The sequence below is a fragment of the Pelobates fuscus genome, chromosome 5, assembly GCF_036172605.1.
Source record: "Pelobates fuscus isolate aPelFus1 chromosome 5, aPelFus1.pri, whole genome shotgun sequence".
NCBI lineage: Eukaryota > Metazoa > Chordata > Amphibia > Anura > Pelobatidae > Pelobates > Pelobates fuscus.
The window spans coordinates 45,754,488-45,782,098 of NC_086321.1; the positions used below are offsets into that span (position 1 = coordinate 45,754,488).

The 27,611-nt window shown below is 42.7% G+C and overlaps 1 protein-coding gene across 3 annotated transcripts in view; it reads left to right on the top strand.

The window, feature by feature from the left end:
- Nucleotides 1-27,611, top strand: part of FAM169A (family with sequence similarity 169 member A) — a 98,642-nt gene that overhangs the window by 46,636 nt on the left and 24,395 nt on the right. For all 3 annotated transcript variants that reach the window (XM_063453796.1, XM_063453795.1, XM_063453798.1), the window contains exons 3-5: nt 1,243-1,342; nt 4,300-4,385; nt 18,433-18,604. In XM_063453796.1, coding sequence (XP_063309866.1) covers nt 1,243-1,342; nt 4,300-4,385; nt 18,433-18,604 — 358 coding nt within the window. The remainder of the gene's footprint in view (nt 1-1,242; nt 1,343-4,299; nt 4,386-18,432; nt 18,605-27,611) is intronic.

Here is a 27,611-nt window from a genome sequence, read left to right on the forward strand (position 1 = left end):
ACTCTATTGGAGTTTTACTCTGTGGGTATTGTCATGCTTTGCATGAGAATGTCTAATGTCTTCAAAATCCACATTGATTCAATGCTTTCTCGTGGGGAAGCTCTAATGTGTGCATAGTATGCACACTAGTTTCCCGCCCTGCAGGGGGTTTGTCCTGTGATACCTTGCTGTGACAAAACTATACCCTTTGGTTACCAAAACTTTATTTTTTCTTTGTTCGGAAAATAATTCTACCGAATACTGACTACCTCCCTGGCTCATTAACTATAAAGAAACTGCAGGATTAGATGCTCTCTCTCCCATCTCATCGCACAAAAGGAGGCAACGTGACTTGGTGGTCGAGTGTCCTGAACTCTAAATCGGACACTCGACCCTGCGAACACCGCTCAACTTCGCGAACGCCTGCTTCCTTTCCCAGTCAAGCTAGGAGAGCGCTGTTCAGTGGGTTTGTTTACACAAACCAGGTGAACAAACGCTGCCCGTGAGCTAGGGGAACTGTTCGTGGTTTTGTTCGGTTTGAAACTCCCGAAATGGACCTATCGCTACCTCTGAAACTATGGAACTGTTTTGGACAGAAGCCTCGTGAGTGGCTGGTCAAAACTTTACCCTGGTGGCGATTCGGCTGTGTTCGTAGGATTTGAACGCTGTTTGGACAACTTGGGCGCTCAGATCTGGGCTATCTTTGGATATGACATTTATTGGGATTCCTATGTGTTTTATGTGTATTATTATGTATTTTCTATATTTTGTGTTTTATGCAGAGTCATGGTGACTCAGATTTTTGTGGGCGTGTTGGGGGAGTTTTTATGGATGTGTTTACTGTACTCTGGAATCGCATAAAAGCCGGCCATCTGGCCTGAATAAAACATTCTTCTTGTACCCTTCATCTAGTCTAGGCTGCTGTTTGGGTATGTGACTGTCAAACAGCGGGATTTATTTGTAGGCTGCACTTTGATTCTTGGGAAACGTACGAATCAGCACCCGAACTGCGAGCTATAATCACTAAGTCCCTAGCAGCTTGGGAGGAAGCAAACTAACGGGTATACGAAATACCAGCATTCGTTACACTTGCTATGCAGCAACAAAACTACCAATACTGTCAGTAGACACAATATTGTCTGCAAACTCCAGAATATTTACCAGTCTAGATCCAAGATCTAATGTAAAACGTATTCAATGTAAATGGCCACTATTCTCTTTAACTGGACCACTGATAACTAAACGTTTCTCCATTTTTTGCAGATCCCTATTAGTCTTTCCACAGTCGGTTTTGTACCACTCTATGGAGGAGATCAGATACACAAAATCCTTGCTCTTTTTGCACCAGAAGACACTCTTACAGGTACCAGTCCATGTGAATAATATCAATCTGGCAATGTGTGATAAATGTTTAAACAGCAGGATTCAGGAGACCTTTCTCATCCCAGTATGGCTGTTAGGATTCTCATGCCTGGTTGAGAATAATGTGAGTTGTAGTTAAACAGCAGCTTAGAAAAGGGCAGAGTATAGGATATTTGATAGAGTCCTAACCTCAACATCTGAGGAAAGGGATTTAGGGGTGATTATTTCTGATGACTTAAAGGTAGGCAGACAATGTAATAGAGCAGCAGGAAATGCTAGCAGAATGCTTGGTTGTATAGGGAGAGGTATTAGCAGTAGAAAGAGGGAAGTGCTCATGCCATTGTACAGAACACTGGTGAGACCTCACTTGGAGTACTGTACACAGTACTGGAGACCGTATCTTCGGAAGGATATTGATACCTTAGAGAGAGTTCAGAGAAGGGCTACTAAACTGGTTCATGGATTGCAGGATAAAACTTACCAGGAAAGGTTAAAGGATCTTAACATGTATAGCTTGGAGGAAAGACGAGACAGGGGGGATATGATAGAAACATTTAAATACATAAAGGGAATCAACACAGTAAAGGAGGAGACTATATTTAAAAGAAGAAAAACTACCACAACAAGAGGACATAAATTAAGGGACAAAGGTTTAAAAATGTTTAAAAATAATATCAGACTAGATGGGCCAAATGGTTCTTATCTGCCGTCACATTCTATGTTTCTATGTAACTGCCTCTGCTACTTGTTTCTGACTGTAAATGTATTGTTTGTGCACAGTGTATTTGTGCAGATGGGATGGGAACAGGAACGCCAGCCGAGCACTCAGCTCACCACATCTGTTCAACAGAAATTCATTTTGTGTTCTGTATCCATGTGTCTCCTTTGGGTCTGAGAAGAAGATGTAAAAGAAGGGGATTACACAGAATGTGTGCTGCTTTCAGATGTCGGACGTTTATCGTGGGAATTGATTTGCTTTAGCACAAATTACGGAGGAGTGGAGACCTAGTGCGCAAATTAAATCATTTATAAAGACTCAGGATACGTCAGCTTAGTAGCTGGTAGCAACCAGGCTAATGGAGAGCTACATTTTCATTGCGGTGGAACCCGTCTACTTGGATCGAAAACTCTAAAAACTGTGTAAAATGCTCTTAAAGTCTGCGTTGGAATTTCACTGAAGTTGAAACGCAGTCAGAAAACATCATAAGACATTTTATGGTAAAGTCCTATCTTGACAAAAGGCGCAGCTACCTCTGTCAAGTTTTGTCACTTCCCACAGCCTTCACTAGCACTCGCTGTGGGAATAAGGCATTATCTAGCTCATTGCGAGATAATATCTATTGAGGCAACTGTGGCCTTGCGAATCCTCCATAGTCTCGAGCATTGTACTCTCGAGCATGGGCAAGAGCACAGCACTGACATGGGCTCCTACGTGTTGAAGTGCCAGGAACTGAAGAAAGAAGATATCGGCGCTTGTGGCGGACAGCATCAGGAAAGTATAATACACCAAGAAAATGCTCCTCCAGGCCACTGCACCCCAAGCGGTGATGTCACCACTGGGGGTCCGGAAAATATGCAGAGAAACCAGAAGGTGATAGAGTTGCATTAATACCATTTCCTCTTAACCACTAGACATCAAAATCTTTGGATTCTCAGAGAGTGAAGATATTGTCTGATAAAAGAGTGGTCAAAAGGTCCATCTCTAGCTGTAGAACTACAACTTGCATGCAGATGTGCATGATGTCAAAACATCTGGACTTGGAGATCACTAAAGGCTGTGGATCAAGCGTTGGGTCTTGTTAATGACCTGGATTTTGGGGCTTACAATTAACCTTGATCTTATAAATCACCTAGAAAGAAACCACGTGAAACCCCTATAAATACCAGCTGTATCTAGGTTTCTTATAACAGTTTACATACTCTCACCGAACAAGAATGTGTATGCTTTTTATTGACATGCGTGTGTTACATGTAGCCATACATTTCTGAAATAGCTCAGAGAAACAGTCACCACCCAAGATTTTTTTTATTCTGATTACTTATTCCCTACATTAAGCAAATATGTTATTGTGAGGTTTGAAAAATAAAATTTAGAAATCCAAATATCTAACCTGAAACTGGCTGTGTCCATCTCAGCTCCTTGTATCATTGTTAGAAATGTTGTCATTTCCTACCACGGAACATAGTGGTAGAGGAGAAAACGAAACACTGTTAGTGGTCTGGACTGCATTGTGATGGAATATGTGAAATCTTTAATGTACATTTTAAAGAAAAATAGCATTAGATGCAAAACGGGTAATGCAAGTTATAGTTGATTTCCATGGTGTATTTTCCAGAGAGCTCCAAATAAATGATTCACTTGCATTGCTAGTTACTGTTCAAACCCTGGTCAAACTCCGTCTTTCGTTATTATGATGTCGATAAAATTGGAGCCATTAAAAGTGGTTAAAAATAACAATAAAAATAGCTATTAACCATTGCTCAATAGCTAATGCTTAATAGCACCTTTCTGTTTCTGTTTATCTTTTACTGGAAGTTTAATAGTTGTATATCAATGGTATGGTTTTCTGGAAGTTCTCAAACAAATAAATGCTTTGAAACTTTGGAAATTCTTTATCTTGAATGATGTTACAACAAAAATAATAGGCATACCTTCTGTACAAGTCTGCAACGAAAAGGAGAATATAGCATGCAGAATCAGTGATAACAACACTGAAAAGACAAAACTGTTTGAGAAAATTTAACTGAAAAGCCAGTACGAAACAGGAAGGTTTGTGTGGCCTTCATTTAAACTCTTAATTGAATTTCGAGATTTTTTTATGGGTTGTAAAGTTTACATTAAACTAGCAGCAATGGAAATTTCTTAAACTTTTAGAAAACAAAATATATATGTTGCCTAGTAGACACATTATCATAGTCTTATGTTACAGCTATTTCTGTATGGTTTTATCTTTGTAGCGGTGGCTCTGTTTCTCGCTGACCAGTGGTGGGCAGTCGATGACATAGTAAGAACATCAAATCCGTCAAGGGAAGGCCTTCAGCAGGTAAACATTGGTTTCATAGAATTCTGAAATACATATCTATATATAGAGACCAAGAGTCCTGTCATTGATTGTCTTTTTTTCCCCTTCAAATTGGTTTTAAAAGGGTACTGACATTTAACAGCATTTAAAAAAAAAAAATCTACTTATTCACTATTATTTTGCAAATGTGTGTTTGTGAGATTCTGAAATAAAAAATCAAATGAAAATAGAATTTGCACTGCTGTTTTTACCTCTATCCTGGAACCAATCCTCTCTATTCTTGACTTCCTTTCAATTATTGTTATAAACTCTGCCTTTTGCTGTCATTACAAAACACTCTATCGTTAACGCAATTGGAGGTTTGTTAGTATCACTCCAATGGCCATTTTCGTGTAAGCTCACTTGCCATTTATTTAACCTCTTAAGGACACATGACATGTCTGACATGTCATGATTCCCTTTTATTCCAGAAGTTTGGTCCTTAAGGGGTTAAACATGCATTTGGATTTGGGATAATGCGCAAGGAACCTTTTTTCTTTAGTTTTCATTGTTTGTTTAGGGGCTGATGTGTACTATAGTCATTACTGCCACCCTGGAGTAGTGAGAGTTTGAGTGCATGACTTATTTTCTCTCACTCAGTGAAGAATTAAGGAATTAAAAAAATAAATAAATATTAATCCCCCCCTTCCCTCTCTCCCTCCCTCTCTCTCCCTCCATTCCCATTCACTTACCCGATCACCGCTGTTCCTCCGCTGGTGATCGGTCTTCTTATCCACTGGGGGGGACTGTCTGACAGCCCAGATAGTCCCCTTCTATAAAATAGGACCACAAGGGCCATGTGATCGCATGACTGCTGGTGAAAACTGTTTGAAATTTTTTTTTTAATAAAAAAAAAGTTATTAAATAAAATATATATATATATATATATATATATATATATATATATATATATATATATATATATATATATATATATATAGATAGATAGATATGTATAACGTCATACTATCATACTAAGTGTATTTTTCTATTAATATATACATAAAAGTAAAATTACACACGTGCATATATATAATATGTATAATAACTATATATATTGTATATATATATATATATTATTATAAATAACAATTACAAATAAATTAAAAAACGTAAACTAATAAATACATTTTTATTTTTTTTATATATATATGTAATTTTATTCTAACTTTATTTTTATATTAATATATATATATATATATATCAAAATACACTTAGAATGAAATTATATATATATATAAATACCTATGTATATATAAAAAAATAAAAATAATATGAAATATACATATGTCCATATACATAATTACATAAATAATTTCATAAATATACATGTAGACTTCAAATATATAAATATGTATATACATTTAAATTATATGTGCATATTTATGTAATATTTTTACATAATTAAGTAATATGTTTTACTGATTGCAATTTGAGGGACCTGCCTGCCAACCCATTGTCAGGGTACCTGAAGTCTCTACCTCGGAGGAGGTTAGACTTCCCGACGGCCGTTCTCTCAGGGGGGCTGATTCATCCAATCCTCACAGCTCTCTTAGTCATTCCCACGCCGGCCGCGATAGCCCCGCTTCCTTTTATGACACGACGCTCAGGAGCCGACGTCATGACGGCAATCACATCCCGACCTGTCAATCTAGTTCGGAACAACGAATCAGGGCTCGGCAAGGGCGGAGTCATCAATTAGAGAACCAGGGTATAAAAGAGGGATGTGTGTAATGGTTCATTGCCCTGTCGTGGTTCTAGCTTGTCTGGTTCCTCAGTGCTCTTATGTCTATTGTTCTATTTGGTTTTGACTCGGCTTGTACTATCGTTCCTGTTTACCTCTCGTGTCCTTTGACCTCGGCTTGTCTCTCGCTTACCTGTTCTCTCGGTCCCTCGACCTCGGCTTGTCTCTGACCATTCTTTGCTTTCTCCTTACGTTAGTCCGGCCATTCTAAGGTCCGGTATACGTACTCCTCTCCTGTTCGTACTCTGCGTGTTGGATCCCTGTCATTACGACCGATCCTGACATTACGACAGGGCCATGGATCCTGCAGGTACAAACGCTCAGCTTGGTCCGCCTGACTCAAGGTTTGAAGCCATGGACCATAGAATGGACCAAATGGCCCTAGCGCTGCAAGCATTACTATCCCATCCGAGTAATCAAGCAGAGGAGATGCGTACTCCATCTATCTCTCTTGCTAACTCAGGCCTAGAGGTAGCCACAGTGGGAACTTCTTCCCGTGTTACTTCCCCTTTACGGTATGGCGGTGCTACGGATACCTGTCGAGGTTTCCTAAACCAGATAGGAATTCCATTTGAATTACAACCCCGCGCCTACCCTACTGACAGGGCGAAGGTTGGATTCATAATCTCGCTACTCATTGACAAAGCTCTTAGATGGGCTAACCCTCTGTGGGAAAATGATAATCCAGTAGTCTATAACTATAATGCGTTTATTACTACTTTTAGGAGGACTTTTGATCCCCCAGGGAGAAAGGCCAGTGCAGCTAGATTACTATTACGTCTTAGACAGCATAATCTAACCCTTGTGGATTATGCGCTAGAGTTCAGATCCTTGGCGGCAGAGGTCAAGTGGAATGAACAAGCCTATATGGACGTATTTCTGAACGGATTTTCAGATGCGATCTTAGACGAGGTTGCCACAAGGGATCTTCCTGAAAATTTAGAGGAATTAATTTCATTTATTTCTCGTATAGATGAACGTATGAGACAGAGGCAGAACACTCGTGATAATGGTTATAGACCTTCCTTAAGACTAACTCCCGCATTTCAGAATTCTGAATCTACTATACTAGCTCTCCCAGAACCTATGCAAATTGGTAACACTCGCCTTTCAGAGAATGAAAGACAATATAGGAGAAGGGAGGGTCAGTGTATGTATTGTGGAGTAGGCGGGCATTTACGCCTAAATTGCCCTAACCGTCCTGGAAACGCTCGCACCTAAGTTTCTCCAGAGGACAGGCCTTGGGTGTTTCTATTTTGTCCTCAACATATGATTACAGGGGTCATAGGTTACTACTACAGGTTTCTTTAACTTGGGAAAAGGGAGTACTTAAAGCTATGGCATTAATAGATTTCGGAGCAGCTGAAAGCTTTATTGATCAAACTTTTGTCAAAAACCACTCTATCCCATCTCAGCTAAAGGAGACTCCATTGGCCGTTGAGGCCATAGATGGTAGACCTTTATCAGATCCTGTGATTTCTCGTGAAACTATACCAGTTAAGTTAACCATTGGTATTTTACACGAGGAGGAGATTTCTCTCATGCTTATCTCATCCCCTTCAGTTCCTATAGTTTTGGGGTATCCCTGGCTTAAAAAGCATAACCCTACTATTGATTGGGAGCAAGGTGAAATAGTCTCTTGGGGTCAGGGTTGCCAGAAAGGTTGTGTACAGAAAGTCTCACCATTGTGCGTAGTGGACACACCTAGTAACTCTAACAAGCCCACAGAATTACAGATACCTTCCCAGTACCAGGATTTAAAGGCAGTCTTTGATAAGAGGAAGGCTGATACTTTACCCCCACACAGGTCCTTTGATTGTAAGATTAATCTCCTACCTGGTACTATGCCTCCGAGGGGCAATGTATATCCTCTATCCACTAAGGAGAACTTAGTCTTAGAAGAGTACAGTCAGGAGAATCTAGACAAAGGATTTATTAGAAGATCCTCTTCTCCAGCCGGAGCCGGTTTCTTTTTTGTAGATAAAAAAAACAGTACACTACGGCCTTGCATTGATTATCGGGGCTTGAATAAGATAACTATCAGAAATGCTTATCCGATTCCCCTAATTACTGAGCTATTTGATCGCCTTAAAGGCTCTAAGATTTTTACCAAGTTAGATCTGAGGGGAGCTTATAACTTGGTGAGAATTCAGCAGGGCGATGAATGGAAAACGGCTTTCAATACCCGGTATGGCCACTACGAGTACACGGTAATGCCCTTCGGGCCTTGCAATGCCCCTGCTGTATTCCAGGACTTGATTAATGAGGTTCTTAGGGAATTTCAACATGAATGTGTTATAGTTTATTTGGATGATATACTAATACACTCTAAAGAGCCTGAGGTTCATCACAAACAAGTCAGAAGGGTATTGCACAAACTCCTACAGCATGGGTTGTATTGCAAATTGGAGAAGTGTAGCTTCGACCAATCTCAGGTAAACTTTCTTGGTTACGTTATTTCTGGTGAGGGGTTTAAGATGGATCCTGTTAAACTCCAATCTATCTTGGATTGGCCATTGCCCAAGGGACTCAAGGCCATTCAGAGGTTTATCGGATTCTCGAATTACTACAGGCGCTTCATTAAGGGGTACTCGTCTATTATTGCTCCTATTACCAACATGACTAAACAGGGTGCTGATACTAAGACATGGTCCCCGGAGGCGCTTGTTGCTTTCAGTACTCTCAAGGAACAGTTTGCCTCAGCACCGATATTAGTTCATCCAGACACATCTTTGCCTTTCTTACTCGAGGTAGACGCCTCAGAGACAGGTGTAGGCGCTATTCTGTCCCAAAGGTTAAGTTTGAATAGACCACTGCATCCTTGTGGTTTTTTTTCCAGGAAATTGTCTGGGCCTGAGAGCAGGTATGATATTGGTGACAGGGAACTGTTAGCGGTAATTTTGGCTTTAAAGGAGTGGAGACATCTGTTGGAAGGGACTTTACACCCGGTTACTATTTTGACGGATCACAAGAATTTGTCATATATAGGGGAAGCCAAGCGATTATCTGCCAGGCAGGCTCGTTGGTCTTTGTTCCTTACTCATTTCAACTATGTTCTCACTTATAGACCTGGTTCTAAGAATTCTAAGGCCGATGCATTGTCCCGCCAACATGAACCTTCTACTATGCCTGATGTGGTTTTTTCTTCTATAGTTCCCAAGCGTAATATTATTGCCAGCACTAGCATCAAGATTCACTCTCCGTTGCTGGATGAGATCAAGAAGTTACAACATCTGGCACCCGGACCTATTCCGGGGGACCGTTACTTCGGTCCTCCTAAACTCCAACTGGAACTTATGCAGTGTTTTCATAACAGTAAATTTGCCGGACATCCTGGCATACGCAAGTCATGTTCTCTGATTTCTAAAGATTTCTGGTGGCCTTCATTACGTAAGGATCTTAAGGAATTCGTCGGGGCATTGTCAGGGTACCTGAGGCCTCTACCTCTAAGGGAGGTAGAGACTTGGTGGTGTATCCGTCCAGGCGAGCTGTCTCCTCCGTTCCTCGCGGTTCATCCAGTCACTTAAACACCGGCCGCGAGGAATCCACGTCCTTTTCTAGCAGGACGCTCAATACGTGACGTCATGACGCTAGCACGAGCAATCTGTCACTCAAGTGTCCGATATCCAATCGGTACTTGTCAGAGGCGTGATTTCCATCCAGAACCAGGGTATTTAAGCTTACTCCTTACTTCAGCTCATTGCCCTGTCGTGGTTCTAGCTTGTCTAGTCACTCAGTGCTCTGGTATTCTAGTTTGCTCTATTGGTTTTGACTCGGCTCGTTGTACTACCCTGTTTCTCTGTTATCCCTTGACCCGGCTTGTCTCTCGCTTATCTGTCTTCTCGTTCCCTCGACCTCGGCTTGCCTCTGACTATTCTTTACTCTCGGTACGTTAGTCCGGCCATTCTAAGGCCCGGTATACGTACCTTTCCACTCTTTGTACTCTGCGTGTTGGATCCCTGTCCCGATCCTGACATTACGACAGGGCCAATGGATCCTGCAGGTACAAACAGTCAGCTTGGTTCTTCGGATCCCAGGTTTGACGCCATGGAACATAGGATGGATCAGATGGCTTTGGCACTACAGGCACTTTTGTCTCGTGCTAGTAATCCACCTGAGGAGACACGTACTCCTTCTATCTCTCCTGCAGTCTCAGGTCTAGAGGTAGCCACTGTAGGTGCTTCTTCCCGTATTACCCCACCAGTACGTTATGGCGGGTCACCGGAGAAGTGTCGTGGCTTTCTAAACCAGATTAGCATCCATTTCGAACTACAACCCCGCTCTTATCCTACAGATAGAGCAAAGGTTGGATTTATTATTACTCTGCTCATTGAAAAAGCTTTGAGATGGGCCAATCCTTTATGGGAGAATGATAATCCACTCGTCTATAATTATAATGCCTTTGTAGCTGCGTTTAGAAGAACTTTTGACCCTCCTGGCAGAAAGGTCAATGCAGCTAGATTAATGTTGCGCCTTAAACAGGACAATCGAACACTTGTGGATTATGCACTAGAGTTCAGATCCTTGGCGGCAGAAGTTAAGTGGAACGAACAGGCTTATATAGATGTGTTTCTGAATGGGTTATCAGATGTAATTCTTGACGAGGTCGCTACTAGAGAACTCCCTGAAAATTTGGAGGATTTAATTTCTTTTATATCTCGTATTGATGAACGCTTAAGAGAGAGGCAGAACACTCGAGATAGGACCCGTAGACCCTCCTTCAAACTAGCGCCTACCTTTCAAATCTCTGAGTTCGAAGACTTACGTATTCCTGAACCTATGCAGATAGGCAGTACTCATCTCACTGAAAGGGAGAGACAGTACAGGAGAAGGGAGGGTTTATGTATGTATTGTGGAGTCAGGGGTCATTTACGCCTAAATTGTCCCAATCGTTCGGGAAACGCTCGCACCTAAGTTCCTCTAGAGGACAGGCCTTGGGTGTTTCTACTTTGTCCTCTATTCACAACTACAAGGAGCTCAGGCTTGTGTTACCCGTTTCTTTAAAGTGGGAGAAGGGAGTAGTTAAGACTATGGCACTAATCGATTCTGGAGCTGCTGAGAGCTTTATAGATCAGGGTTTTGCTGCCAAGCATGCTATTCCATCCCAGTTAAAAGAGACACCTCTGGCTGTTGAGGCCATCGATGGTAGACCGTTACTTGAGCCTGTTATTTTTCATGAGACCATACCGATTAACTTGACTGTTGGCATCCTGCATAAAGAGGATATATCCTTGATGCTCATTTCTTCTCCGTCTATTCCCATAGTTCTGGGGTACTCCTGGCTGAGGAGACACAACCCTATTATTAATTGGGAATCAGGGGAGATAGTTTCGTGGGGAGAGAATTGTCAAGAAAAATGCTTGCGGAAGGTCTTACCTCTTGGATTAACTAATACATCGAATACCTCTGACAATCCTACAGAGACACAAATTCCGCCTCAGTATCTAGATTTAAAGGCAGTATTTGACAAAAAGAAAGCCGATACCTTACCCCCACACAGGTCCTTTGATTGCAAAATTAACCTACTCCCTGGTACCATGCCTCCCAGAGGTCATGTATACCCATTATCTATAAAGGAGAACTCAGTCCTAGAGGAATATATTCACGAGAATTTAGACAAGGGATTCATCAGGAGGTCCTCCTCCCCTGCCGGGGCTGGATTTTTTTTTGTTAAAAAGAAAGATGGTTCTTTGAGACCTTGTATTGATTATCGAGGCTTGAATAAGATAACCATTAAAAATGCCTACCCGATTCCCTTGATCACCGAACTCTTCGATCGTTTGAAGGGCTCTACAATTTTCACCAAGTTAGACCTCAGAGGGGCATATAACTTGGTGAGAATCCAGCAGGGACATGAGTGGATGACGGCATTCAATACTCGATATGGCCACTATGAATATACTGTCATGCCTTTTGGGTTATGCAATGCACCAGCAGTATTCCAAGATCTGATTAATGAGGTTCTTAGGGAATTTCAGCAAGAGTGCGTCATTGTATACCTAGATGATATACTCATTCATTCTAGTGACATTGAGATTCATCACAAACAAGTCAGGAGAGTTTTGCACAAGCTTCTCCAGCATGGCTTGTACTGCAAGTTGGAGAAATGTAGCTTTGATCAAACCCAGGTAACCTTTCTCGGCTATGTGATCTCTGGGGAGGGATTTAAGATGGATCCGGATAAGCTCCAATCCATTCTAGAGTGGCCTTTACCCACAGGTCTTAAAGCCATACAGAGATTTATTGGTTTTTCCAATTATTATAGGCGCTTTATTAAGGGCTATTCTTCCATTATTGCACCTATCACTAACATGACCAAACAGGGGGCTGACACTAAGAATTGGACTACTGAAGCTCTCCTTGCGTTCAAGACTCTCAAGGAGCTTTTCGCTTCCGCTCCAATTTTAGTTCACCCTGACACTTCTCTGCCATTTTTGCTCGAGGTAGACGCATCAGAGACTGGTTTAGGTGCTGTTCTATCTCAAAGGTTGGGTGTTGATAAACCATTACATCCATGTGGATTTTTCTCTAAAAAATTGACCGGTACTGAAAGCAGGTATGACATTGGTGACAGAGAATTACTAGCGGTTATCAAGGCTTTGAAAGAATGGAGACATTTATTGGAAGGTACATTACATCCTGTTACCATCCTGACAGACCACAAAAACTTGTCTTATATCGGAGAGGCCAAGCGTCTGTCCTCCAGGCAGGCTCGTTGGTCGTTGTTTCTTACCCATTTCAATTACGTTCTGACTTACAGACCTGGGTCAAAGAATTCTAAAGCCGATGCGCTATCTCGCCAATATGAACCCTCTGCTTCAGTTGAACCACTTTTGTCTTCCATTGTACCCAAATGCAATATTATTGCTAATACCAGTCTCAAAATTCATTCCCCGCTACTTGACCAGATCTTGAAGTCACAACATCTAGCTCCCGGAAACACTCCTGAGGGAAGAAACTTTGTTCCTCCTGAACTTCAACTGGAGCTCTTACAATGTTTTCATGAAAGTAAAATAGCTGGTCATCCTGGTATTCGCAAGACGTACTCTCTGATATCCAAGGATTTCTGGTGGCCTTCACTTCGTAAGGATATTGAGGAGTTCGTCGCAGCTTGTGAGACTTGTGCCAAGACTAAACTATCTCATGCATCCCCATGTGGCCTGTTACACCCCTTGGACATTCCTGAGAAACCTTGGTCCTGTTTGTCCATTGACTTTATCGTTGATTTGCCTGCTTCCAAAAGACAGACTGTTATTCTCACGGTGGTGGATAGATTTACCAAGATGGCCCATTTCGTGCCATTACCTAAACTTCCGACTTCCCCTGAATTGGCGGAGATTTTTGCGAGAGAAGTTTTTCGCCTACATGGGATCCCTTCAGAGATTGTTTCTGATAGAGGTTCTCAATTTGTCTCACGTTTCTGGAGATCCTTTTGTTCTCAAATGGGCATCAAATTGAACTTTTCCTCTGCCTATCACCCTCAGTCTAACGGAGCTGCTGAACGTACTAATCAAAAGATCGAACAGTATCTGCGTTGCTTTGTTTCCGAACACCAGGACGATTGGGTCGGTCTAATTCCTTGGGCGGAGTTCGCACACAATAACCTTGTTTGCGATTCAACTCGCTCTAGCCCTTTCTTCATGAACTATGGCTTTCATCCTTCGATTTTTCCTTCGGTTTCCTCTTCTCAGGGGATACCGTCGGTTGATGATCATGTCGCCAACCTGAAGAGATTATGGGATCAGACTCGACAAATTCTATTACATAGTTCCTCGCTGTTCAAGAAACACGCTGATAAACATAGAAGAGCGGCTCCTGTTTTTGTTCCTGGGGATAGGGTATGGTTGAGTACCAAGAATATTCGCCTAAAAGTTCCGTCCATGAAATTTGCTCCTCGTTACATAGGTCCTTACAGGGTTCTCACTCGTATCAATCCGGTTGCGTATCGCCTTGCTCTGCCACCTGCCTTACGCATTCCTAACTCTTTTCATGTCTCCTTGTTGAAACCCCTCATTTGCAACAAATTCTCCTCTAAGGTCTCCTCGCCTCGTCCTGTTCAGGTGGAGGGTCGGGAGGAGTACGAGGTCAGCTCCATCATTGACTCCAGAATTTCAAGGGGTAAATTGCAATATCTGGTCAACTGGAGGGGATATGGTCCTGAGGAGAGGAGTTGGGTACCTCAGGAGGACGTCCATGCTTCTCGCCTTCGCAGAGCATTTCACCTTCGCTTCCCATCTCGCCCCGGTTCATTCCGCCCGGTGGGCGTATCTGAGAGGGGGGGTACTGTCAGGGTACCTGAGGCCTCTACCTCTAAGGGAGGTAGAGACTTGGTGGTGTATCCGTCCAGGCGAGCTGTCTCCTCCGTTCCTCGCGGTTCATCCAGTCACTTAAACACCGGCCGCGAGGAATCCACGTCCTTTTCTAGCAGGACGCTCAATACGTGACGTCATGACGCTAGCACGAGCAATCTGTCACTCAAGTGTCCGATATCCAATCGGTACTTGTCAGAGGCGTGATTTCCATCCAGAACCAGGGTATTTAAGCTTACTCCTTACTTCAGCTCATTGCCCTGTCGTGGTTCTAGCTTGTCTAGTCACTCAGTGCTCTGGTATTCTAGTTTGCTCTATTGGTTTTGACTCGGCTCGTTGTACTACCCTGTTTCTCTGTTATCCCTTGACCCGGCTTGTCTCTCGCTTATCTGTCTTCTCGTTCCCTCGACCTCGGCTTGCCTCTGACTATTCTTTACTCTCGGTACGTTAGTCCGGCCATTCTAAGGCCCGGTATACGTACCTTTCCACTCTTTGTACTCTGCGTGTTGGATCCCTGTCCCGATCCTGACAGGCATGTGATGTCTGTATGAGGACTAAACAACCTCATACGCTTCCATGTGGGCTTTTGCACCCCCTAGAAATTCCTGTGAAACCATGGTCTTGTCTGGCTATGGACTTCATCGTTGATTTACCGGTTTCTAAAAAACATACGGTTATCCTCACACTAATTGACAGGTTTACCAAAATGGCTCATTTTGTACCTCTGATCAAATTGCCCTCTTCTCCCGAATTGGCTGAAATTTTCGCGAGGGAGATTTTTCATTTACATGGGATTCCTTCTGAAATCGTTTCTGATAGAGGTTCCCAATTTGTTTCCCGGTTTTGGAGATCCTTCTGTTCTCAGCTTGGTATCAAAGTAAATTTTTCCTCTGCCTATCATCCCCAGTCCAATGGGGCTGCCGAACGCACCAACCAAAAGGTTGAACAGTTCTTGCGTTGTTTTGTTTCTGAACACCAGGACGATTGGGTCGGTCTGATTCCTTGGGCGGAATTTGCACACAACAACAGTGTTTGCGATTCTACTCGTTCTAGCCCCTTTTTCATGAATTATGGCTTTCATCCTTCCGTTCTTCCGTCGGCCTCCCCCTCCCAGGGGATACCGTCGGTTGATATTCATGTTGCCAATCTGAGAAAGTTGTGGGATCAGACTCGACAAATTCTTATTCAGAATTCCATGGTGTCCAAACGACACGCTGACAAACGCAGAAGGCTGGCTCCGGTATTCTCTCCGGGTGATAGGGTATGGTTGAGTACCAGGAACATCCGCTTGAAAGTTCCTTCCATGAAATTTGCTCCTCGTTACATAGGTCCTTACAGGGTTCTGTGTTGTATAAATCCTGTTGCATATCGTCTGGCTCTTCCGCCTGCTTTACGCATCCCGAACTCCTTTCATGTTTCTTTATTGAAGCCTTTGGTGTGTAACAGATTTTCCTCCACTGTGCCTTCCCCTCGTTCTGTCCAGGTTGAGGGTCAGGAGGAGTATGAGATCAATTCCATCCTCGATTCTCGGATTTCTCGGGGGAAGGTGCAATATCTTGTTGACTGGAAAGGATATGGTCCTGAGGAAAGATCTTGGGTGGTCCAGGAGGATTTGCATGCTCCTCGCCTTCTCAGGGCTTTTCATGCTCGCTTTCCGTCTCGCCCCGGTTCCTTCCGCCCGGTGGGCGTTTCTGAGGGGGGGGGTACTGTCAGGGTACCTGAAGTCTCTACCTCGGAGGAGGTTAGACTTCCCGACGGCCGTTCTCTCAGGGGGGGCTGATTCATCCAATCCTCACAGCTCTCTTAGTCATTCCCACGCCGGCCGCGATAGCCCCGCTTCCTTTTATGACACGACGCTCAGGAGCCGACGTCATGACGGCAATCACATCCCGACCTGTCAATCTAGTTCGGAACAACGAATCAGGGCTCGGCAAGGGCGGAGTCATCAATTAGAGAACCAGGGTATAAAAGAGGGATGTGTGTAATGGTTCATTGCAATGTCGTGGTTCTAGCTTGTCTGGTTCCTCAGTGCTCTTATGTCTATTGTTCTATTTGGTTTTGACTCGGCTTGTACTATCGTTCCTGTTTACCTCTCGTGTCCTTTGACCTCGGCTTGTCTCTCGCTTACCTGTTCTCTCGGTCCCTCGACCTCGGCTTGTCTCTGACCATTCTTTGCTTTCTCCTTACGTTAGTCCGGCCATTCTAAGGTCCGGTATACGTACTCCTCTCCTGTTCGTACTCTGCGTGTTGGATCCCTGTCCCGATCCTGACACCCATGCCGAAAGTCTAGAGATTTTAATTTGCTAGCACTATATTTAACCCTGTAACTTTTCCAAGAAACCCTAAAACCTGTACATGGGGGGTACTATTTTACTTGGTAGACTTCGATGAACACAAATATTAGTGTTTCAAAACAGTAAAACAAATCACAGTGATGATATTGTCAGTGACAGTGAAGTTTTTTGCATTTTTCACACACAAACGGCACTTTCACGGATAATATCATACTTGAACTTATAGCCCTACAACTTTCCAAAAAAGCTAAGAACATGTTAACATTGTGTATTTAGAAACTCAGGACAATATTTAGAAACTATTTAACACAAGTATTTTTTGGCGTACCAGATTTTGGGGGTCAAAGTTAGAAAAAGTGGGTTGTTTTTTGCATTTTTTTCATCATATTTTATTTTATTTTTTTATAGGAAAGTTATATAATATGAAAATAATGGTAACTTTAGAAAGACCATTTAATGGCTAGAAAAACAGTATATAATATGTGTGGGTACAGTAAATGAGTAAGAGGAAAATTACAGGGCAGGTCTTGCAAGCTTGGATTAAGATAAAGAAAATACTGAATATGCAAGAATGTATTCCATCTTTTCTCCCTTTAGAATTTTTATAATATACTATAAAAGATATTGATCTAAATAATTTTAGAACTAGCGGAATAACATCTATAAACCAATTGTTAAAAAGTTTGTAATTCAAAAAATTCTCAGACTTAGTAGAAATGTTTCAACTACCCACAGGTAGCTCTACTTCATATGGACTCGCCACCTCCAACCTACCAGCTAAACGTTTAATAATTCATTGTTTAACAGCTACTAAATTAATAATAGCTTGAAACTGGAAATCCCAAAAAATTTTAGTTTGGGAACTCGTATTAAATCAATTCATTTTCCAAATCCAGATGGAGAGAGTCACGTGTGGTAGATGCCTAAACTCTCAAAGAAAAATTCCAGATTTGAGTCCAATGGCTAACCAAATTCAAACCAAGTCAATAAGAGACCAAAAGATGCGCACAAATCAAAGTTAATTTACAGCCAAAAATTGAGATATAGATGATTCCCCCTAGACCTAGATGCCAATACCTCACAAGGGTACTTACAACTCCCTCTTAATACTTCTCTCCTGACACCATGACGGTTTTCTTTATTTAATTATCACTTATTCTTTTATATAATTTATTTTTTCTTACTCTTTTTTCTCTTTGAATCACTTGACACAGAAGGAATAATGCAAAAATTATTGTAAAATAAAACTGTACTGTTATGTCTTGTGATTAAATATAAACACTATATTTTTGTATTATAAGGATAAAATGTAATAAAGAATATAAAATAAAAAAAATAAAAAATAAAACTTCTCCAGGGGGTGGCAAAGCCCTAAATTATATGGGTACAGTCACTTATAGGCACCATTGAAATCAAAGGTTGCACAATCTTTGATTGTTCTTGGTTCTCTACCTAATGCTGCACATGCCCATAGGCCCCTAACTGTACCTGGACTCAACTGGGTTGGGATGTAAATTGTTAAATATTTGGTATTCATTTAAAAGAAAACCAAAGAAAATTGATGTTTAGTTGGAGATAGCATTATTTATTATAACAGCATCTAGTCCTGAAACGAAAAAAAAATATTTTATTAAGTTGTAATTAACCTTAAAATGGTTATTTGACCTATTTTATTTGTGCAGGTCAGATCACTTGGAGAACGAGTGGTGCTCTATGTCCTTAATCGAATTATATATCGGAAGCAAGAGATGGAGAGACACGAGGTTCCATTCCTGTGTCACAGCCGCATGGAGTACGCCAAGATTCTGTGGAGAAAAGGAGAGGCCATTGGATTTTATTCTGTGAAACCTGCAGGTAAATTGCAGTTTTGTTTGTAGCATTACACTAGCTTCAAAGCAAAAATACTTTACTTGTACAGATGGAAACGTTTTTTTATAATTAAAGTGAACGTTTCTTCCTAAAAATGTGTGGACGACCAGTTCACTTTCAGGGTATTTATAGAAGTAATCTATCAATTGTGCTTGCAAAGTTATCAGCAAATGTATAGACTGAAAATATTGAACTTGAAGATCACATATTGCTTCTTCCTGCAGCCTCCTAGCCCCACAATGATGTGCACAGCATCCCACAATTCCTAGGGTGAATGTGCATGCTAATGATTTACATGAGAAACAGTAGTGTGGAACTGCACTCAATCCCCATGGTAATATAAATCTGGGTGCAACCAGGCCGGTTCCAGTACCAGGAATCAAATACTTGATGGAGCAAAAAATAGAAAGAGGTCCAGGCACTCTAAAATCCAAAAAAGGCAAATTTATTGAACTCACTGCCACTCACAACATTTCGACCTGAACGGTCTTTGTCAAGCTTGAGTGGCGGAGGGTTCAATAAATTTGCCTTTTTGGGATTTTGGAGTGCCTGGACCTCGTTCTATTTTTTGCTTCATCAATGATGTATATGAGGGCAGTGCTGCATTGTAGCTGCTCTCAGTATCCATGTTTGTAGTTTGCATAGTGCTAAAGTCTATGGAGGTCACCATCAGAATGTGTGAAATAACTTTAAATCTATACATTTGCTAGTCATTTCACTTGCACAGTGTTTATCCTCTGTAGAGTGAATACAAAAAGGTTTTTGACGAAGCTCCTGTTTGATCCCAGTGAAGCAAAAATCGGATGAAAATCTCTCTATTTAGCTTGTAGTCCGAGTATTCACTATACCAAATGTGCTCATGCTGTGTCTGTTAAAAAATGAATAGCACAGAAATTGCGCTAATGCTAACTTTTTTATTATTTATTAATATGAAATATTTAAGGGATTTGCTCTCATCTGGCAGTACATCAAGTTCAAATAATTTATGCTTGAATGCAAAGAAGCAGAAAACTGTCTGCAATATATGCGTAGCCAACAAACAAATTATTTAAAATAAGAAAAGAGTCAACCCCCCCTTTAAATAATAGAGACTCGGCAATACAGTCCCAGCTATTCCATTACGTATACAATGATGTAAGGGTTAATAATACAGTGAGGTTTAATAGCCCAATCCTGGACTGGGACATAGTAAATACATACCTGAGCGCAGGACATGGTCAATGGTCCTCTCACTACCCTTATCCAAATGTGTGGATGGTAAGGGGTTAAAATATTTTCATGGGACTCAGTATGAACAAGGAAGTAGCCTGAGGGCTCGATCCCTTAGCATAATAGTGACCTCCCCCAAATACAACATGCAAGATTACTTCAGCAAATCACATCAATACCTTTCTGCTGTGACGTCACATCCGATATACAGTTGTAATCAAAATTATTCAACCCCCATTGAAAATCAGGTTTATTGTCAGAATTTACAGACTTATAGCTGTTTGCAATGAACAAAGCAAACAAGCAATTGAAATAGCTCAACACAACGAATACTTAAAATTCAACTAAAAATTCTACTTATAATGACTTCTCCATTCTCAAAATTATTCAGAGTTTTTCGGTCACATGATTATGTTGCTAAGAAATACATGTACTCTGTATCTAAACTGTGCAGTATGCAAATATAGTGCTTGGAGTCTATATACATGACCAGTAAAGGGTCTTTGTAAAGCCCTGCCGGATATGTTGGTGCTATATAAATGCTGATGATAATAATAATAAAATAAGCATATTATTCGACGATTATTAGGTATTGCTATACTGCATATCCGATCTTCATAATAATAATTTATAATTATTATAATATAGGATTATATTGTGATGTAATTCCAGTAAAATACAAGTTTAGCAGGCTAAGATTGCCACAAGGCATATGTATGTATATGTGTTTGTAGTATCAGTTAGTTAATAACACGTAGCTAAGATACTGTCATCACTGTACTGACCAGGTGCAGGAATGTAAGAACTGGAATTACGCGTCCCTCTCCTTTGTATCAGATGAGCCACGTGGTTAGACCGGATGGATGAGTTTAGACTCTATTCATTAAATAGGTTAAGGGTATGTGTGGGTGTAGTTAATTGTGGGAGGAGCTACAGTGCTATATAAGGAATGTACTCTATGTATTCAGTACTCAGACTTTGCTGTATTTTGGTGACGCTAGTCCCTCTGAGTCCCGATCGGTGATCCAATAAAGAATCTCTTCCTTCCTGAAGAAACCTGTGTCCATCTCTCTGTGCTTGGCTTCCGTCAGTTTCTCCGGTATCATTTGGTGCATTGGCCGGGAAGCTCATCGTTCAACGGTAGCTGAGAGGCAGAGGCGTGAGACGGTCTATCTTTGCCCACGTTCTCTACGGCTGCACCCCTGAACTTCTGCGTGGACCTCCCTTCGTCTCGGCGCCACTGGTCTGTTGTCCAGGAGATCATCGGCCTCTACGTGAGAAGTGCTGGGGTGTCCCCGTCGATGAGTGTGAACTCAGGTTCAGGAACGAGGAGGTAAGATAACTGCTGTTTTAGACGGCAGGACCCGCTAGGGGTATACCGATTGTGCGGTAGGCCCAAAGGGGTTTTTGAATCTGTATCTGCCCCCTCTGTCGGAGGGAAGGAGCGAAGGCGCACCGCTCGATCGAACGCTCTTTAGTCAGACCGTTTGATTTGGTTAGTCAGGCGGGGTCCTGGTGTAAGATAGCCCTAGCCGGACACCGGTGTCTTGTCTAGACTAGCGTTCTAGGGTGTATATTACGTTCGCTAGGTCGGAGGGACCGGGAGACTAAGCGGCGCCTGTGTAAATTCGGTTCGCTAGTTCTCATCCTATCTGGGCTAAGTGGGAAGGCGTGTAAATTTGGAACCCACTAGACTTTTGATAGTACGACTAAGAGGCGCCTGTGTAAATTCGGATCTCTAGCTCGTTGTATAGTGCGACTAAGAGGCGCCTGTGTAAATTCGGTTCTCTAGCTCGCTATGTATATGTGGTGATTGGGCAGTGTGGCTAACCAAAACGGGTGTATATAGTTTTAGGTAGTCCATTCAAGGTACTGGCCAATAGTTTAGTTGGGAATTGTAAATGTGTTAACGATTGTTTTAGTAAAGTGTATATCTTGTTAGATAGCGCGAGCTCAGCCGTCTAGCGAGAGTGTTAATAGTGTGTTGCTGTATTATAGTGCACGGTACCATAACCCTGTATATTTACTGACATTATATAATAAGTACTAATCATTGTCGTCCATTGCATGTTTAACACCATAACCACTAATAATTGTATTGTGACCTTAACTTGTGCTTTGACCTATGCTAACCGTACTGTAACCGCTATTTGTAAAAGACGATGTTACTGGGGTGTGTTATAGACGGGTAATTCGTATATAGAGAATTATAGCGTGGGTGACTGTGTAGTTACGCCAAAGGGCATAATATTGATTATATAGTGACTGGTGTAGCAGCTGTGTGTGTACGGGAATTCCCTGAGTGTTTATTGTTATTGTGTACGTTTCACTTGGTAACCGTACCACGTGGTGCTGTTGCCAGAGGAAACGGGTGTGACTGTTGAATAGTACGCGTGTATAGTAATCGTTGTCGACGACGTTCCACTGTTAAGTATGGGTGCGTCGCAGTCAACGATTCCGGATCCCTTAGGATGTATGGTTAAGAATTTTAAAAAGGGATTCAAAGTTTGTGATTTTGGGGTTAAGATGTCCCCTGTACGTTTGGTCACTTTGTGCACTAGGGAGTGGCCTACTTTGGTTGCGGCATGGCCGCCACGTGGCAGTTTGGATCCAACTCTGGTACAGCGCTTACACGTGGCTGTATCAGGTAGGCCTGAACTTTACGGCCAGTTTCCTTATATTGATTGTTGGAGACAGGCCGTAAATGACTCGCCAAAATGGCTCCGGACATGCCACGAGGAGCAGTGTCGCCTCATGGTAACTAGGACTTGTTCGTCCACTAGGACTGGTGTTAGGCCCATTTTGGACACGCCCCCTGAGTCCGAGATCCCTTTGCCGCCCCCTTACTTTCCGGTAAGAGGAAGTGACGCAAATACAGGAAGTCCTGTAACCCTTCCCTCATTACCCTCATCCACTTCCGCTTCCTCCTCCAGTGCAGGATCCACCCCCCCTCGTACTAAATCCCCCCTTCCGGAACCAGAACCCACCCCCATTAAAAACGAATATCCTGATTTGGCGCCACTTCAGACTTCCGGTCAAGCTTCATCTAGCTCGGCCCGAAGTGTTCTATTTACCACCTTTTCCCAAAACCAACCTCCCACATCCCCATACCCTATCTCTCCCCGACCGGAACCCATGACTGATGCCTCTCTACGTAGCCCCATCCAAATCCGACAGTTGACCGGTGCCCAACAATTGAGACACTATCAGATGCCTCTTCGTCTGAATCCCGGGTCAGCCTATATTAATGCCGCAGGTCAAATGGCACAAGCTGACCCTGTCTTCGTATATGTTCCCTTCACTACAACCGATCTTTTAAACTGGAAGACCCACAATTCCTCGTATACTGAGAAACCACAAGCCATGACTGATCTGTTCACCTCAATAGTACAGACGCATAATCCGACATGGGCTGATTGCCAGCAGTTACTAATGACTTTATTTAACAATGAGGAAAGGACAAGAATAAATCAAGCAGCCATTAAAGCATTAGAAGATAGAGCCCGTGCTTTGAATCAAGCTAATCCAGCAGCATGGGCCGCAACACATTATCCCAACACTGATCCCGATTGGAACGTAAATGGTGCTGATATGGTTCAACTCAGAGCCTATAGAGACGCTATAATTGCTGGCATGAAAGCCGGAGGAAAGAAAGCCATTAACATGTCGAAGACAGTTGAGGTGATCCAGAAAAGCGATGAAGCGCCCAGTGTCTTTTATGACCGATTATTGGAGGCGTACCGCTTGTACACCCCCTTTAATCCGGAAGACGCAGACAATTCCCGAATGGTTAACTCCGCCTTTGTCAGCCAAGCTTACGGAGATATTAAGCGCAAGCTACAAAAGTTAGAAGGGTTTGCAGGTATGTCAATCTCCCAACTAATGGAGGTAGCTAATAAGGTCTATATGAATAGGGAAACAGAAAGCAAGAAAGAGGAGGAGCGCAAGATGCGTAGAAAGGCTGATATGCTAGCGGTAGCAATCGCAGGCGTAGATAAACGGGGCCCAGATAGAGGTGATAGTAGATGGAGTAGGGAGCCTTTGAGTAGGGATCAGTGTGCGTATTGCAAGGAAGAAGGGCATTGGAGGAACGAATGTCCGCAAAGAGAGCAGTACGAGAGAGACCAACCCAGGGCAGGCTACGGAAACTTTAGAGGCAGAGCGAGAGGTAGAGGAGGCCCCGGAGGGAGTAATGGGTATAGAGGGAGTAATGGGAACAGAGGAAGTGTTAGGGAAGATAGGTATATTCCAGCAGCGCAAAGGTCCCGCGATAGAGAAGGTAGGGACTTCGTAGGATTGGCTGACACGGTCATGGAGGACTATTGATACCGACCGGGCTCCATCCCCCTTGGTCGAGCGGAGCCTATGGTCGATGTATCAATAGGGGGAAAGAGGAGTGCGTTCATGATCGACACTGGTGCTGAACATTCAGTGGTGACTAATCTAGTTGCTCCTCCATCTGGAAGGACTATTACTGTGATAGGAGCAACTGGAAGAAGTGCTGAAAGACCGGTTCTTAAAAGTCGACTCTGTACATTGGGAGGCCACGTAGTAAAACACCAATTCCTTTATATGCCTGAATGTCCAGTCCAATTGCTGGGACGTGATATGCTATCCAAATTACAAGCGCAGATTACGTTCCTACCAGATGGAACAACATCTTTAAAGTTTAATGGACCTTCAGGTATTATGACTTTATCCGTACCAAAGGAAGAAGAGTGGCGACTTTATACAGTGTTGACTAGCCAAAACCCTAGGAGTGATGAGACATTGTTTAACATACCAGGAGTTTGGGCAGAGAACAACCCACCAGGACTGGCCCGCAATATTCCACCAATAAAAATTGAACTGAAACATGGGGTTTATCCAGTGAGCCTAAGACAATATCACATTCCGCAGAAGGCTAAGAAGAACATCCAATCCTATCTGGATAAGTTCATACGGTATGGTATCCTAAAATTCTGTACTTCCCCCTGGAACACCCCATTGCTGCCTGTTCAAAAGCCCGGTACAGATGAGTATCGACCTGTGCAGGACTTAAGAGCAGTCAATGATGCGGTTGTTAGTATACATCCAGTTGTACCCAATCCATATAACCTGCTTGCTTTAATTCCGGGCGGGGCTACTTACTTCACAGTCTTAGATCTCAAAGATGCCTTCTTTTGCCTCCGAATTGCCGCAGAAAGTCAATGTATTTTCGCTTTCCAGTGGGAGAACGCTGTAACGGGCTCAAAACGCCAAATGACTTGGACAAGACTGCCCCAAGGGTTTAAAAATTCACCTACCCTATTTGGTTCAGCCCTAAGTCAAGATCTATTGGATTTCGAGTCCATCCCAGGAGAGTGTGTATTGTTACAATATGTAGATGACTTGTTGATAGCAGCAGTTACAAAAGAAATCTGTCAGCAAGCAACGCACGATCTACTACACATTCTCTGGAAGGCAGGATACAAGGTGTCTAGAAAGAAGGCTCAGTTGTGTTTGCCAACTGTCAAGTATCTAGGATTCCATATCTCTGAAGGTCAAAGAATTATGGGGCCAGAGAGAAAAGAAGCTGTCTGCCAAATACCAATACCCAAGAATAGAAGACAAGTGCGAGAATTCTTGGGGGCAGCAGGCTTCTGTAGGATATGGATTCCCAGTTATGCGATACTAGCAAAACCTCTGTACGCAGCTATCAAAGGTACAGAGCACGACCCCTTCCTATGGACCCAAGAACAGCAAACGGCATTTGAAGATGTGAAGAAGGCTTTGATGAGTGCCCCAGCATTAGGTCTACCTGATCACACACGACCATTCTACCTGTATGTACACGAGCAAAGAAGAATGGCTGTGGGAGTATTGACACAGTACTTGGGATCATGGCAAAGACCTGTTGCCTACATGTCTAAGCAACTGGATGCAGTGGCCAGCGGACTTCCACCTTGTCTAAGAGCCGTAGCTGCAGCCGCCCTGCTAGTAGCTGAAGCCGATAAACTCACTCTGGGTCAAGAACTTTATGTACGAGTCCCACATGCAGTACAGACGTTGTTGGATTACAAAGGAAATCATTGGTTTAGTAACAGCCGTATGACCAAGTATCAAGCAATGTTGTGTGAAAACCCAAGAGTGCATTTAGAGACTGTAAACACCTTAAATCCAGCTACCCTTTTGCCACAACCTACTGAAAGTCAACATGATTGTTTGGAAGTAATGGATGAAGTATTCTCAAGTAGACCAGATCTTCGTGATTTTCCCATCCAGAACCCCGATGTTCAATATTACACCGACGGCAGTAGTTATGTGAAAGAAGGGATCCGCTATGCAGGATATGCAGTGACAACAATAGACAAGGTGATAGAAGCTCGGCCACTGGCGAAAGGAACATCAGCACAAAAGGCAGAATTAATAGCACTAACACGAGCGTTACAATTGGCTGAAGGTTTAAGAGTAAATATCTATACGGACTCTAAGTATGCGTTTTTAACCACTCATGCCCACGGAGCTTTGTATAAAGAAAGAGGACTACTGAATTCAGAAGGCAAAGAAATCAAGTACGCAGCCGAAATCCTACAACTATTGGAAGCAGTGTGGGAGCCGAAAGAAGTCGGTATCATACATTGTCGAGCGCATCTGAGAGGAGATGGTGATGTAACCAAAGGAAATCGGATGGCAGATAGTGCAGCTAAGCGTGCTGCTGAATCAGGAAGACAGGAGTATGTAGGGCATATAGCTGCTCTTATACCAACTCCACTGTCCCAATGGACTCCAGTTTATACAGCTCAAGAAGAGGAGTGGTTAAAGACTGAACCGGGAAAGTATCTGGAGAACAAGTGGTATCAGCTAGAAGATGGAAGAATAGTTATACCAGCATCGCTAGCGGTAGAAATTGTCCAAAATTATCACAACGGGACACATTCTGGGAGAGACAGTACTGAAGAATCTCTTAGAAAACATTTCTACATACCAAGATTGTCCAACTTGACTCAGGCCATTGTACGCAGATGTGTAACGTGTGCTAAGAATAATGCAAGACAAGGACCAGTAAAGCCACCAGGAGTTCAGTTTATGGGGGGACTCCCCATGTCCGATCTACAAATAGACTTTACAGTGATGCCTAAGTCGGGTGGACATCGTTACCTGCTGGTAATTGTGTGCACCTATTCAGGCTGGGTAGAAGCATGTCCTACTCGTACAGAGAAAGCAGGAGAAGTTGTGAGATTCCTGCTACGAGAAATAATACCCCGATATGGACTACCCTGTTCTATAGGATCGGACAATGGTCCAGCTTTTGTTCATCAGTGCCTACAACAACTGACTCATATGCTTGGTATAAAGTGGAGGCTTCATACTGCATATAGACCCCAGAGTTCTGGTAAGGTAGAGAGAATGAATAGAACTATAAAGAACCAGTTGGCTAAAATGTGTCAGGAAACCCAACTTAAGTGGAACGTTCTCTTACCTATAGCCTTATTGCGAATCCGCAGTACCCCTACCAGAAGGATGGGCCTCTCTCCTTTTGAAATCATGTATGGGCGACCACCTCCCGTACTTGGTAACTTAAGGGGGGACTTGAGTCAGTTGGGAGAAGGAATTACTCGGCAGCAGGTTGTAGAGTTGGGTAAGACTATGGAGGAGGTACAGAAATGGGTACAAGATAGATTACCTGTGAATATTTATCCCCCTGTTCATAGTTATCATCCAGGAGATCAAGTGTGGATTAAAGAGTGGAATAATGTACCGTTAGGGCCCAAGTGGAGAGGTCCTTATGTTGTTCTTTTGTCTACCCCTACAGCGATAAAAG